The sequence below is a fragment of the Scatophagus argus genome, chromosome 4 (genome assembly GCF_020382885.2).
Source record: "Scatophagus argus isolate fScaArg1 chromosome 4, fScaArg1.pri, whole genome shotgun sequence".
In the NCBI taxonomy this organism is placed as follows: domain Eukaryota; kingdom Metazoa; phylum Chordata; class Actinopteri; family Scatophagidae; genus Scatophagus; species Scatophagus argus.
Window position 1 is genome coordinate 5,908,975 of NC_058496.1, and position 16,384 is coordinate 5,925,358.

General features: G+C 44.2%; 1 protein-coding gene across 4 annotated transcripts in view; it reads right to left on the bottom strand.

Annotated features, from left to right (window-relative positions):
* The window catches only part of rtkna (rhotekin a), a 54,515-nt gene that overhangs the window by 14,047 nt on the left and 24,084 nt on the right, over positions 1 to 16,384 (bottom strand). The window contains exon 1 of one of the 4 annotated variants that reach the window (XM_046387086.1): positions 11,310 to 13,644. The exons of the other annotated variants lie outside the window; for them this stretch is intronic. Within the exon in view, the coding sequence (XP_046243042.1) occupies positions 11,310 to 11,333 (24 nt within the window). The 5' untranslated portion in view covers positions 11,334 to 13,644. Of the gene's footprint in view, positions 1 to 11,309; positions 13,645 to 16,384 lie in introns of those variants that run through there. 4 annotated transcript variants of the gene reach the window in all.

Consider the following 16,384-nt stretch of genomic DNA (forward strand, 5'->3'; position numbering starts at 1 on the left):
TGCCTCAGTAGATACCAGATGGTCACTTCCTCTGTCACCTCTCCGTCTGGCTGTGTGTGTGTGTGTGTGTTGATCCTCAGTTGTGTGTCTGTGGGTGTGATCTCAGAGTCGCTAACACACTCACACACACCCCAATACAAACATACGGCTGCTGGTTGGGGATTTGACGCCGCTGCAGATGGTGTGTAATGGTTTGTTTACGATGTGTTGTTCTGCATGAGTAGGCTTTGCTGTTCAGATCACTGACCTTCGGCCTCTGACCTTCATCCCTGAGCAGACCAGACGACTGCAGTTACAGCATGAGGTTAGTTTTTGGGGTTAGGTTTAACTCCTGAATAAGTGTTAAAAGAATCAAGAAACAACATGGTTTGATTTGCATGGCAGAACCATATTAAATCAGAAATGGAAGTCACAGCAGGAGTTATTACTAACTTGTGTTTAAATTAGCTTTATAACTGTGAAATACTACAACTAATTTTAGAACTGAGAAGAGAAATTATTTTGTCACCAACGCAAGTCTGTTGGTCAGTCCATCACTTTGGTCCCGACTGAAATATCTTAAAAAATATTTGAAGACTTGCCATGAAATTTGCTCATGGCTGACGGAGGATGAATCCTGACTGCCTGACTTTCCCTCTAGCACCACCATGTGGCTGATGTTTGCAGTTTTAAAAAGGGGTGAAGATTTTAGATGATGATCGATCTCAGAGACTTCTACAATTTAGTCTTCAAATGTGCCATAGAGTTCACCACATTCAGCGTCATCTTGCTTCTGTCTCCAAACTTCACACAACCTCACTGAGAAGCAGATCTGTGCTACATGAACAAAGGAGGGATGTAGTCAACTCAGCAGCTGTTGGTCAGATTGCTTCATGCTCAGAAGAAGAAGAATCAACTTGACTGGCAGTATATAAATTTTTACATACACATACTGAATTTAACTACTGCATTTATCCCTGCATTTATCCCCCTTAGTTGAACACACACATGCAACACCCAGCAAATTACATGCAGTGAAACACACACAGGAGCAGTGGGCAGCATCAAGCGCCCGGGGAGCATATTGGGGGGTTAAGTGCCTTGCTCAAGGGCACATCAGCTGGATAATGAGGGGGGGGGGGCAATTTTTCACATTAATCACTCCACCACACCCAAATTGTTCCTGCCCGTCCGGTGGGGGAATTGAACCGGTGACCCTCCAATCACAAGCCGCTTCTCCAACCTCTAGGCCACGGCTGCCCCCAGGATGAGCTGATCTCCTGACTTTTCATTCAGCATGGTCTTTGGTCTTACGTGAAGATTTTATTTTGTACAAAACGCTCCTGTTGCCAAAGAAAAGCTTCACAAAACCATTAGCACGGCTGTAGAGTCATAGATATGTTAGATTATACCACATTAACATGCTGCACTTCTGTAACATGTGCATATAGAAAACAGACATTTCAAATCAATATTGATACGAGAATGGGATAGAATCTGCATCCTCCAGTTAAAGGTCGAGTTCTCTAACCAACCAAAACCGTGACACCTTTTCTTCTTTGCTGACTCTGAACTGAGCAGACAAGATGCCACCGTAGTCAACATGGCTGGACAGACAGATGGGAAAGAGGCTGACAGGAAAGACAGAAGTGAGAAGGCAACAGTGGGAACGCGGTCAATCTCCACAGCCACAGACATGAACAATGACACAAATGAGCTCCGTCTGCATTTCGCACACATAAACATAACCGAGAAATGCACATCCTGACCACTCCCATAAACTGGGACTTCACTGACCAAACTGCTGGCTTTTAATTAGCCAGCCACAACTATGTGCCTCGCCTTCCTCTCCACCCTCTTCCGTTACTTTCCCTCTTGCTCACCCTCTCCTGTACCCTGAGCCCCGCTGCAGTTAAGGGTGGAGGGAGTGCAAGAAAGAGAAAGAGACAAATGAAGACAGAAAAAAAAAATCAATGGAAAATTATTTGAGAGCGGGTTTGTATATGGAATTAAATTAAAAGAGCGCTGGAAGGACGAGGAAGAAGAATGGATAGAATAATGGAGAATGGATGAAATTGTGTGGAGAATGAACTGCGGGGATGTTGGGGGAGGCAATCACATTAGTAGACTGTCAGTAACACAGAACACATGTCATACCAAAACACCAAATAAAGGGACAGTTCACTCAAAAATCAATTCTCCATATTTTTCTTCTTACCTGCAGTGCTATTTGTCCATGACATACATACACATAGGTACAATGACTTGCAGAACACATAGCTTGGGAGAGAATAGGAAAAAAAACAGACAATAAACACAAACCAAACCCAAACCATTCGATAACAACGGTCCGATTCACCATACAATGCTCCCACAGTGTCTCAGGCTCCAGCTGCTGCTGGGAAGCCAGGGCGCAACAACAGTGAAGGGAACTGGTTGAGTACTGGTCAATGAAGACAGAGAGGTGGAGGAGGTGGAGGAGGAAGGTGGGTGGGGGGAGAAAAACAGTAACAGGGTGGAGGGTGTGCACTCGCCTTTCATGAAGCTGGCTACAAAGCAGTTCAAGTCTGTTCAACGCCAGGACACACTTAAAACACACACACACACTTCTGGGGCCCTCTCACATGGCCTGTATACCCCGGTCAAGGTGCCAACATGCTGATGTCATTACTGAGGTGACTGCTATTGGGTTTCAGCAGCAGACCAACTTATAGCTGGAGCACTGTGAACTCTCCCCTGCTTATGCATTCAGTTATTCGCTGACAATAGAGACTGTTTCAGCTCTGCTTGCATGGGAAACTATGTGTGTATCTGTGAGTGCGTGTCCACATGTGCTTGTGTGTGCGAGCGTGCGTCCAAATGACTTTGCAGCCAGCTGTTCCCACACAAAGGCAGTGTGTTTCAATGCAGCTGAGTCCCAGAGCACAATGGGTGGGGACTGAACAGAAATGCTACAGAGAGGAATAACATGCATGCGTCTGAGTCCTAAATCATGTTTTCACATACATGACAGAATATGCATGTGCAGCCAAAAACAAGTGCATGCAAGTGAATCGGGGCATATTTGTCCTTGTGTGTGCACTTTGTACCTGCAAGTGCATTTGTTTTTGTTTTTTTCTTGTTTGTTTGCTGTTTTTTTGGCCAAGAGACCAACAGCGGAGTGAATTTCAAGCTATAAAACAAATTGTTTAGAGCTACGGGGGGAGAACAGGGGGCCGAGACTCTGCCAAGCAGTGATCACTTCAGCGATTTATAGAGACACTAAAGCTTGATGACTCTTACACGGCTGTGCACACTCAGCCTAATATACCAGCTCTGCATTATCATATAGTAGCATAGTGGGAGCTGAGAGAAGCCGCAGGCAGGGAAGCCAAACTGCAGAATCATTTGAAGGCAATGTATAGGTGATAATAATAATAGGAGCACCTGTGTGTGTGGTCTCTCAGCATATAAATAACAGGCCTGGAGAGTATAGATTTATGAAACGCTGCGTACGGGTTCCAGAACAGACTCGTAAATTACTCTGGTGCTGGAAAAATAAGGCATACAGTCAACCTGCGGGGTAGTTTACTGTGAGGAACAGCAGCACAAAAACACTAATAACAGCGGGACCCCCTCCTGTTCCTCTCCCATCTCATCTCTACGAGGACCAGGGGGAGCAAACAGGACTGTGCTCAAAACACAAAATACTGCTATGTTCAGATATAATAAACTGGACTGTTAATCCTCTCTGACTTGTAGAGCTGAAGCTAAAAGAAGTACGACAAAATATATCACAATCTTCAAGGTTCCAGATGGTGAAAAAAAGCTGAAAAAAGCAGCAAGAAATTTGCAAGTAATGTGAGGGGAAATAATTGTATTCTTGAGCAGTTCTGGCACAGTTTTTGTATGTTTCACAGCTCTAAAGTGAAGAAAACATGATCCACAGCTTGGGATGAGAAAAGAGAGAGAAAATGGAAAAGAGTCGCTGCCAAGCGTCTTGCTTTTCCAAGCAGACAGTAATGGAGAAAACCTAATGAGAGTCATTGGCGCACCGGACTATTTGGAGGTTGAAAGAGGCAGTTAATGAATTGAAACACACATACACGCACAGCAATACTGTAACCTCGTCAGTGAACTTTACTGGCACAGTCACTGTTGTGCACTGCAGGCCTACAACACAACCACAGACCATTACACAAGTTGATACTGTTATTAACCGATTAGCCAGGTTTCCTGTAAGCCAGAAGCCCATACAGAGAAGAAAGAGGAGGGTTCAGGGAAGGAACAAGCATGAAGCAGGTCTTTCTAAGCCCCTGATCAAAGACTGCTATCATCTCTCTTAGTGAGAACAGATAGAGGAAAGGGGATTTAATCACATTAAAAGATTCACTTTGACGTGAAACTGTAATCAAGTCTGGAATTTTTCACATGTCGTTAGAGCCCGTTCTTTCTCCAACACATCAAGCTACTGCTTGAAGAGAAGTGTTAGCCTGTCGCTTATGCTGATATGACTGTGAAGGGCTGGACGGAGTATGTGGCACAACACTTTCTGTTAGAAGAAGAAAAAAAACTAATTTGACTTAAGAGAATCAGAGTGTGAGCGTGTGTGTGTGTGTGTGTGTGTGTGTGTGTGTGTGTGCGCGCACAAGTGTCAGGGTGACTGACAGCTCTCAGCATGACAAGTTTTCTCACACCTCGGGTAAACGTGGGGGAGGAGAGGGACACAACGACAGACCTCGGATTTGGTCTCAGCCGTCCGTCCAGGCTGGCCAGCTGAAATTTTCTAAGTCTTGTTCATATCCTCGTCTGTGACTGGTTAACAGCGTCACATGACTGGTTATGTGAAAAGAAACTCCGAAATGCAATAAATATACTAGTGTTTGCTCACAGCATCATATTCACTACTGTCAGTGCATGTTGTAACGAAAAATACGCAGCAAAGAAGTAATCACAATGGATCCTTTTTTGTCAGCAGACACTTGTGACAAATGAGGTGCCTTCCTGTTACACTGAAACTCTTCAATCAGGCAATGAGATGAAAATGTGTCCAAGTCATAAGATGTATGAGGCGGGTGTTATCGGGCGGAGCGCTGTGGGAGTGGGAAGATGGGGCAGTCAAACACAAGCAAGACAAATTCGTAAGCCTGAAAAAGGAAATGCATACAGTGTATCGAATAAAACGCTATGTGAATTTTAAAACTGCTCTATGGCTGACTTAAGGCAGGGTGTCTGAGAACCTTAAGCTCCGCCAACATGCAGATGACGAACAGCTAAAGGGTCAAAAGGTGGGAGGGCGTAGAGGGCAAGAGGTCACAGTGCCCAAAGGACCACTCTCCTCTGGGAAACTGTGGCACTCCACATCCCTGCTGGGTCCCGTATCATTAGGCTCCTTCTCATCCTCAGTGGGGTGAGGGGGTGCCTTATTATTTCACTAACACAAGCCCATCCTCACACTTGCTGTGCGACACACTGTAACACATTTGTAAAGCTCTCATTAGCTGACTTTCGCAAACAAGCGCACCCAAACCCCCCTGCTGACGATCAGTTGCAACAGCCTGACATAATTTCAGCGACACACACACTCACACACACAATGCTCGATTCAGTAATCCCAGGCTTTCCTCCATGTCTGAATCGGGATGAGGAAATCGGGGCTAATTAGCTCAGCCGGCCTAACTAGCATTTAAGCCTGCCAAACTCTCCTCCCTTATGTCTTTTACCTCGGCTCTCTTTGCTGCACTGCAGACACTCATGGAGGGGTGAAGATAAGTGCATGTGGGGCAAAGACCATATTAATGTGGATAAATCTGAAAATGCATTATTCCTCTCAGTCTTCTATTCACATTCAAAGATGTACTTTTTTACAAAAAAAAAAACAACTTGTCTTGCCGTATAGCAAATATGGGCAGTACAGCTTTTATAAAATGCTACGATATTACTGTCATATGCTTTCGTAAACAATCTTACACATCCAAACCTTCTGCTAACCATGTGGTTTTGTTGTTTGCCAACTGCTATTAAATTTGAGGCGAGGAGGAGACTTACGATTTATGTTTCTTGTGTTTAACTTCAGATTTTTTTTACATCCATCCATCTTACTTCTTGAAACTGAATTAAAGCGTCTAATTTGTAGCGATAGCTTGTTGTGCCAAGAGTTTTTTGACTGGCAGCTTCACTAGAAAGGTATTTATGTCATGTTAGCACACAGATGGTGCACACTCTACATTTATACTGTCTGTCCATTATTCTCTCTGGCTTCTCTCCACTGTCCTGGATTACTCCACAATTCAGTTATGCTTATTACAATTTAAGCATTAAAGGGGTAAAAGTAATCAGGCAGCATTTTTGGGAATATTTCAATCCATGTAAATGGAATTATTTTCTCTGTCCATCTCACTCTTACATTCGATGTGCTCTCTCCGAGAACCATTTCTAGCCAAAAGCTCTGTAGTTGAAGCTGCTCTTATCACTCTCTATTATTCATCACTGTTGCAGCTGTTGCCTTATTTAGAATATATGGCCACATGTGTATATATAACCACATGTGCTGCCCCACGTGAGGTCTGTTGGAGGGGAGGGGAGGTTTTTTTTCTGCCATGAAGGTGTACCAGACAGAGACAGACAATAACAAGGCAGCAGGTACTTTACGATGAAGCAGCGTCTATCTGTGTCCTTGAATCCCTATCGACCAGCCAGAGCCCTGAAGTGAATGCAGTTCATTATAATATTCATGAGGCTTCGGGACTTCTGAGCCCCGAGTTAAAGCAAAGCCGGATATGACTGAAGTGACCCCTGGCTCTCTGCCCTCGGAGCCAATGGAAGGGCAGATGAGGCAAGGCTGGAGGGTTTGCATGAGTGTGTGTGTGTGTGTGTGTGTGCGTGTGTGTGTGTGTGTGTGTGTGTGGGGGGGGGGGGGGGGGGGTGTGTCTACTATAGGTGCTGATGAAAGCCACTTATTTCACAGTTTCAACATTTTCATGATATCAGAAATTACACTATTCATATTCCCCACTGGCCAGCAAGAAACAAAGACTTACAAAATGGGAAATAAGTGGACTCGAAATGTATGACATTCCGCTTTTACTGTGAAGGACAGCTGTACAGCCCTGCGCATTAATTAATAGCTGCCATGAATTAAGACCTGAGGAGTATTGCTATCACGGGACAATAAAAACAGGAGTTGTTTTACTGCTTTGATTAATGACAGTCATATTAGTGTCTTAGGGAACACACGTAAGGTGAGATCCACTCGCAGGCCCTGAATCTGTCACTTCGGTTTCAGCCTTCTGCCACTTTACAGCACTTACAGCCTGCTCTGGTTACTAATGGTCTACATTAACTCTTAGGGTCTCTGTGTGTAATTGTTGTGTGTGTGTGTCGACATGTATTCCTACAGTTGTGGGGACAAAAATCAGTTTACATAGTCCGTGTTTGAGTTTAGATTACTGTCCCCTGTAGGTTTAGAAACTTTTCAACCAAGAAATTGGAAAAAAAAGTAGAGCAAAACAGTAAATATAATTATAGTCTTTGAACTTAAAATTTGATTAGATTAGTAAACTTTCAAATGATTGGCTATTGGCCAAGTCATCCTAAAAATATCAGAAGTGGCCCATGTGGGTCAGGATTTTCCAGTGTGGTTAAAAAACAGAACAGAGGTCTGACAGCTCAGTGTGGTGGTATTTATGGAGGCTCTTCTTCAGTCTACGCACACACACACACACACAGATAAATAAACAAATGCTAAATGCTGGTAAATATTTTTTCATACTACATCCCTTTCACATTTTGAAAATATCTATTAGCTATTTTGTGTCCTCTGTCATACAGATGCTTCACACACAATCTGCTCCATCTACAACATCTAACTCCAACACGCAGTGAGGTATCATGTGAACAGCATGATGTGTGCAAGGATGATGATGATGTGTGTGTGTGTGTGTGTGTGTGTGCACTCGCATGTGTGTGCAAAACTGTATCTTTGATATTATTATTATCGATTCTATGAGGCCATGCCGGCATTTCATCAGGGGGACCATGGGAGCAGGATAAAGGAGAGCCCAGATAGATTATCCATTATGTCAGATCTCCTCAGAACTAGTATGTGTGTGTGTGTCTGTGTGTGTGTGTGTGTGTGTGTGTGTGTGTGTGTGTATTCTGTGCGTTCACTCATATCTGCAACATGAGAGCAATTCCATTGAACAAACATAACCTAATCAGGGATTGGCGGTGAAAAAAATGAAAGCTTGCATGCAGACACACACATACACACACACACACACACACACACAACAGGTAGCAGGTATCAAACAGCTTGTCACACAGCACTGTTCAAATGACTGACAGCCCAGCATCTGCTTCCCCTGAAAGTCATGACAGACAGGCGTGGATCCGGTCTGATTGTGATCCGCTGCCACCAGCTCTGCATTAGCTGCTTGTCTGATGTTCTGTCTGCAGGACTGAGCTCTCTCCTCCATGACCATCATTTCTTTCACAGTCTCATCTGCATTGTCAAGTCATCAGGCCTCTCTAATTGTCTGTCTGTCTGTTTATCTGCCTGCCTTCAGTTTGTCCATCACTCCCTTCCTCATCCAGTGAATCAGCATCCTCACCATCAGTCTACTGCTGCATGAATATACATACTGTACCATGTATGATTCTTACAAAATACAGATATATGCTATCTGTCCTGTCTTCCTCCTCTCTCTTCTGTCTCTCACTCTTTTCTTCCCTTTTCTTTTCGAGGCACTCGTGCCAGGACAAACCCATCAAGGGCCCTGCCACAACATTCGCTTCTAAAAGGAGCAAGAAAAAATAGGACTCAGAGTGCTCTGCCATGGCATGTCAGGGCAGTTTGTGAACTGGCTTTGTTTAGTGTGTATTTGAGTTGTGGAGCGAGAAACTGGAAAGCAAGAGAGGAGACACAGAGCTGGCACGAAACGCTGTGACTAAGTAAAAAAAACAACAACAACAACAACAAAAAAAACCCAGAGACAAAGAAGAGTGTGTATGTATGTAAGTTAAAAGATGGATAATTGGATGGGCGGAGAGGTAATATTGTGGCAGAGCAGGGTTTAAGTGGCTCATTTTTCACACTATTCCTTAGACAACTGGCTCAAGGAGACACACAAAACACAGTCCAGTTCACCACCCACCACAGCTGTTGTCATGCTGTACAGTACACAGAGTAGTGGGCTGCTGCCCCCCCTCACCCCCCTTTCTCAGGCTGAGGAAGTCCTACCTATCTCAGTCCCAGCAGCTGCCTCCTGGGAAAAGAGCAATGGACAATATTGGCAGAGGAAAGAAAATGACCTCTACTGCAGACACACAGCAGCACAGAGCAGGGGCAGAGAGAGGCAGCAAGAGAAAGAAACACCTGCACGTGACTGCAGAGGTGAATGAAGGCTGTGGTGGGAAAAGCGAAGGAGGAGAGAGACAGATACAAGCAGAGGAAACATGCAAGATACGTATCTTGACAGACAGGTAGAGAAAGAGGAGAGAGACGGGGAGCTGAGTGGACAGACACAGACTTGTCTGCAGAAAGCTCCTCTGCAGTAAGTGGTTATTGATTGTAAGACATGGGATGAAGGACTGCATGGCCAGTGCACTGACACGGACGGGATGCTGACTTTTACCCCCTCGTGTAATTGCAGATGCACTGAAAACAAATGCATTTAACAGGAAACGACTTAACCGCAGCATACAATGAATACAGTGAAAACCATTGCATGAAAAGCATGAGGAAGGCTGCTCATTGAGGATGCTGTGTAGACGGACTGAGGACGAGCTCTGGCACATAAATGACCTTTTCACAACTAATGATTAGAGATGGCTGCGGTTGTAACAGTAGCAGGGACAAAGTGAACACACACACACACACCACATGCTTTGAGCTCACTATGCGCACACACACACACGAAAGTGCAGGCTGTATTCCAGGAAAGATCACATCTGTCTTGCTCTTTCGATCGCTGACCGATGTTGACTTCGGTGACCTTTTAAGTTGACATGAGACTAACATCTAAACTCCTGCTCCCTCCCTCTCTTGCATCACCAAGCAGCCTGTCATTAAGTAAATGCAGTCACCAGACAGAGATGCAGCAAGTTGTTTGGGTAATTTGTGCACGGATAGAGTTTCAGTGGTGATACAGAAGTTGATTATAGGAAGTGGTCAAAGCTACCAGTCTGTCAGTCAAATGTGCTCCAAAAAAAAAAAAAGAAAAAAAAAAAGAAAAGAAACTGGAACGACTGCCTGTCAGCACACACCCAGGGGGGCAGCACATGGAGGAAAACAGTTTGGTAAACCACTTCCTGAAATAGAAATATGAATGCATGAGAGACATGTCTCTGCTATGTAGACCAGCATCCTCAAAGTTTTTGTGTTTAGGAGAGATTTATTCCCAAGAGAAGGAAAGGGTGATGGCTGGGAGATGTAAGTCATTATTGCAGTAATGTTCCACAGTTGTCATACTGTTCCAGCATCGAGAGGCTGGGTCATAATGTCACAGTGTAGTCGGGCAAAATGAAACTGTTAATGTCATCCTTCTAATGGAAGCACCAGCACAGAGAGAGCCAAAGAGCAAAACCTTTAGATGCCATTAATATTTAACTGAACATCATGCCCACAGAAAATGTAATTATTGTAATGTTGCCGGTCCCCTGATGCAAAAAGACACGGCTTCCAGTTATGAGGCAATCGACACACTCGGACTGTGACAGAACTACCTTAAAAATATAGCACTTTATACAAAAAATCGTGATAATAAGTGAAGCTTTTAACATGTAAAAATAACATAGAATATTTAACAAATCATTTGGTGCTACTCTTATATTCGGCATAAATACTATTCACTCATTAAACTATTTTCTCCAGTAAATTAATATTTTACAGCTGGCCCACCTATTATTACCCCCCCCAGTCTTCTTCCACTTAGGAAGAAAAATGGTGGTCGGTAAAGAGCGGCGTGAAGCAGCTCTAAAAGTTGGTATTTTATGAATATAGTCTGCCGGTTGCATCAGCTGTGAGCTGAATTCATCAAAAATGTCTTAGTGGTTTAAATGGGATTCAATCAGGAAAGCAGAGATAAACAAGGTAACTTTTAAATGTCAACGTCGCGTCTCTCCAAACAGATTTAACAGCACGTCATCAGAGCGGACTTTGTGAGATCAATAGTAGATCCAGTCTGAGATGTCTCCAGATCTCTTCGGATCGCAGTCTGCGTGATCTGGTGGTGACCGATAAACCCGAAGTGTCACGTGCATCGCTGACATTTTCCATTTCATCTAAAACTCAAAAGTGCTCTTAGCCTTTCGGCATGAAACCTTTGGAAACAAAACAAAAAAAACCTTACCTTCTGATTCTTTGAGTTGTTCATCCTATTCAAACAAGAGCACTCCGTTTCCCAACTCTCCAAAACTGGCAGCCCGAGCGCTTTACGCAACACCAAGGGACCGTTCAACGTCCCACACACCCCGTGAAATACCTCAACTCAGATTTTCCCTTTGAGGCACCTCCATTTATAGACAAAGACGAAATATCCACTGACAGTCCAAAAATAGCCGCCGTTTATTAACCGCAGAAGTTGTTAAGGATCCGCGCAGTGAAAATAAAGCCCACTCTTGGCAATTTGGGAACGACAGCGGTGATGTGTTTGAGCTTCTCTCTCTGTGTTGTCTTCATTCTCATCATCATTGTCGTCGGCGTCCTAACAGCTCCGGATTCACACACCACCAGCAGCACAAGGGAGGATAAAGACTGACCGACTGATGGACCAACCGGGAGCCGTTTCTGAGGAGGCGGGTGCGTGCCTGTGTGTGTGTGTGTGTGTGTGTGTGTGTGTGTGTTTCTAATCTGCGTGTAGTTGCGCGCAAGCACAGGAGAGCGACAGTGCTGTCAAAGCTCCAGGAACCTCCAGAGGTCCTTGAGAAGCATCCCAGGGGCGTTGGCAACGATTTCAGAAACATCCCGCTGACATTTACCAGACATACAGTAACTGAGATAATGTACTCAGGTGTTATTTTTCTCAGGGATTTATTGTTGTGAGTCCACTGCAGTGCACACATTTGTGTGTGTGTGTGTGTGTGTTTACCATCCCATGGGGCTCCAAGGTCCTTCTAAAAATCAAACAAAATGGCCGTGCGTGGCCCAAAGCTATTTGGAAGAAATGGACATAAGAAGGATTTGGCAGCTTTGAGTTTGGTTCTAGTTTGAAGCGGGTTTAAAGTGTGTCAGTGAAATCCAGTGTGCGCTCTGTGGCTCCACCGCCCACAGTGGAAAAAGACGCTTTTCTTTTTTTAAAGTTATGACTCAACTTTCTTTCACAAGGCACCGGTCAATAAGCTGTTTGGATCGCCGCACAGTGTAACCAAAACACCGATTTTACATCACATGTTCTTGCTTGCTACCATGATTCAAATAAGCAGTGAAAATACTGAACCTTTTAAAACGTATTATCTCTGAATTTGTCTCGACTTCTAAGACAGTCTGGGAGTCTAATGTGTCTTTTTCTATCAATTTTAGCAATTTCAGTCATTGTATGATAAGTCACACAGGACTGGCACAGCAAAAGCTGCAGTTCAGATGAGGAAAATAATCAGGCGAATTAACCCTGAACACAGAGAACTACTAACATTTTGAGTCTGTATAGGAAGAATTTAATCCCTTTATGGACCACCAAGTTCCTCTGGTAATATCTATTCATTATAATTTGTCTAAAACCAAAGCTGGTACACTTCTGTGAAATTCTGTACCGACAGGATAACTTATCATTCCAGGGAAAATAAAAATCTTCATCCACTTCCCTCTGCCCTTTCTCTTTCTGCCTGCCTCTGCTTATTGCGTATGTGCACACTGGGAAGTTTTTGTGCAGCGGAGTGTATCGCCTTGTCCACCGGTGATATATGAGAGTGATTTGTGGGCAGGTGGAAACGGAAAGCACACACACGAGTCCGGCTAGAATTAAGTGTGGGAATAAACTGGGTGGTCAGGGTGAATCAGCTGAGAGTTTGGCTTCAGGAAAGCCGCACTGGAAAACTAATAATGAAGTGTTCAGGACATCTTCTGTAAACACACGGCGAACGTTCTGAAAATATATTTCTGCAGGGAATAATCAAAAAGCATCAAACAACACACTGTGGGTTCAGTGTTTTCATAGATGTCAGCGGAACGGAGGATAAAAACTACGCCACTTGTTTTGTTGTGTGTTGTTTGTGGGTGAGATGAGAAGTGGAATGAGAGATGCAGTCCAGAGATGCAGCAGATGACATGTGGGAGGATCAGGACGGAGGAAGAGAGAGTCAGTCTGTGGGCAGCCTTGGCTAATGGCCACAGAGCAACAAAGTCCATCTCAGTGGTGCAATAACACATCTGTGCATCTGGCTGGGCGAATTCAGCTCTTTACCTAACAGGAGGAGGCATGGTGTTTTGTCAGAGCTTTCACTTCAGTATACGGACACCCCAACAACAAGGCATACAGCATTTAACATTTACCTTCTTATACAAATCTCCCTGTCTCTCCCTCTTTGCTCATCTCTCTGTGTGAGTAGACCTGTGCAACAAAAACAAGATGAGCCTCGATAACTCAGTACTTAGAGCTGTAAATATCCCACAGTTAATCAGATTAAAGCCTCATCGGCTGGTAGCTGTGCCAGGGAGACAGCCAGGGAAGTGCTGTCAGAGACAAATCTACTCTCACAGTTCACTGGGGTGGGGGGGGGGGGGGGGGGGGGGGTTCAGGGACCAGCACAGGTGAGCGACAATGCCAGCACAAGCAAGCACAGTACGCACAGACAAAACAACGCTATCCATGTCCACAGGTGGACATGTGGTGGACAGGTGGACATGGATAGGCGCTGGAAAGCAACGACAGCGGACGTACGATATTTGTGAACATACTCAAGGAATCTGGATATAAGTTGAGAAACAGAACTGCACAGAGTCATCTTCAGTTTTCTCATGCTGAATGAGTCAGTGGGAGCAGTTGAGTGAGTGCTAGCATCATTCCCAGTGTAATTACACTGCATTTCACAGAGTGACAGGACATTCCTCCGGTCTGACTGACCGACACAGGCGTCTCCCTCTGAGACTCGAGCACTTCCTATTGACTCTCTGACAAGAGTGCTGCTGCTGCTACTGTAGACCACATCCTCAAGATCCTTTCCTTCCTACTGTAGATAGAGGAGCCTGTTGTAGCTGTGGGTCAAATTATATTAAAGACCATCTTTCTACATCATTTCAGTTTAACTTTTCATATGCTTGGATAAGAATTAAATCTTAATTCCTATCATGGCCTGCAGGGTGAGGAATTGCACTGTAAATAAGCGTACAAAAATTCACACCTCGGGTTTGTGCAGGTTTGAATCTGGTGCTTTTGTTGACACCAGTTGTTGAGGGACATAGCTATGTTTCTCTTGCACATATTTTACCCTCCTTTTTTCTCAGCGCTTTGTTTGAATAAAGGTCTCTGGGCAATTTCGCATAAACTCACCCAAAGGAAGCACTGAACCACATGGATAAGCTTCAGTGGCTTTATTGCAAGGTGCCCGGGAATACGAGTGAAAACACTGGACCTTTCTCTTCCTGTTAACACCGTATTTTTAGACCAACATTTCTTTTATGGAGCCACACTGCTGAAAATGATTGCAGTTATTCAGCTATGCAGTATAAGTGAATTACACCATATCGTAGTGCACATAACTGCTACTGATTACCGGACTAAAACATTCTGATTTAACAAAGTGTATTTTAAATAACAGGACAGAAAAGGGGCTTAAACTGTGCGGAAAAGCAATATTGTGTGGAACCCACAGTACGAATAACCTAAACCTTGATATATATATATATTATATACTATATATATATTTATATATAAACCTTTATAATAACTGTGCAGCCAACAGTATTAGTATGCATCTATTCATTATTTATTGCCTCCCTTTATTTCACATTTCCTAATCTGCAATACGACAGAATTCACCATTTCGAGACGAGACATGGTGGAAGAAAAGGGTTTATCCGCTCATTTATAGAGGTTTAGTTGCCTTTCAGCCCCCTACTGGCCATCAGAGGGCACTGCAACATCCACAGAGACTGAAAACAGGATCATTCACTCCTCTCCTTTACCCTCATTGCTTAACTTCATGTTAAACAAACTGTGTCCGTGTTGTCATGTGCCCGTCATTGTTTTTGTCTTTTATGTAACTAAAAGCATGTTCAGGCCTGCTGTCCTCCTGTGTCTGGCAGCCCGAGGTGCTGCTGTTAACAGCTGTCTAACCTCAAGTATGCTGGGGGTGGACGAGGGCCTGACGACGAAAACAGACATGTCATAAACATCGCAGATTCAAGCTTGTTACAACAGATATGATAGTCGTCCTTCTCTCAAAGCAGTGGCACTGATGCTTGTGTACAAACCTGTAAATCTAAATCTCAAAATGCATGTGCATTGCGGTTACAAAACTGCTAACACTGACACTAATTATCTCTACAACAGTATCAACGTTTGCAATGCACGAAATCTAACAAACATCATAAGACACTTATGACACCAGAGATGCCATTACAAACTAAACCTTAGAATTATGCAAGTTAAATCAACAGTGATGATATTCAAAGCTATTTATACTGACTGTCAATCTTGCTGGATCTTACAGTGACAGCTGTGGTCGCCAACTGTGAGGACATGAGCTGTGCGTGTGTTCTTATGAAGGCCTGAAATAGTGCTTTAAATACACGTGTAGTTACATCACAGCCAGTCTGCGTCCAGTGACATGCTGACCAATGACACACTGCTTCAGAGGGGCTTAGTGTAGCAGGGGTTAACGGGGGTCTTCGGTCAAGTTGATAGTCAACTGTCTCGGCCAATCATATCGAGCCATGCTCCTCTCCATAACCAGTGTGAGTAACTAGTCAAGAGATGTGAATTTGTGTATGCAGAAAGGAGAAAAGATTGTGCCACTAAGGCAACAGCCTGTGTGAAATTCATCTAACTCTCAGAAGGTGTTACTTTACACCCCCCTCACACACACACACACACACACACACACCTTCTCCCATTGTGACTCTGAGCTTTTGACCCCAAGTCCCAAACATGAGGTCATCCAGCTGGAGGCCTTCTTCCACTGATTTCATCATGGTGAGGCAGAGAGACAGTGGAACAGCTCAGTTATGCCTCTCAACACCTCATACCACAACAAGTGGCCCCTCCCAGCAGAAGCCTTGGCCCTCAGATCTGCCTCAGCCTTAAGCCTCAGCTCCTGCTGACCCGCCTCTAAACCCTGGAATTCCCCAGTGATGGTTTGCCCTCTGCGTTTAGGTTTTACTTCACAGCACCGCCATCCATCTTCTCCATGCAAAAGGGGCCCAACATTAGAAGTCACATAAAACTCAGTCTAGTTTCATATTGCAGTGATAACAAAGCCGTCTACAGAT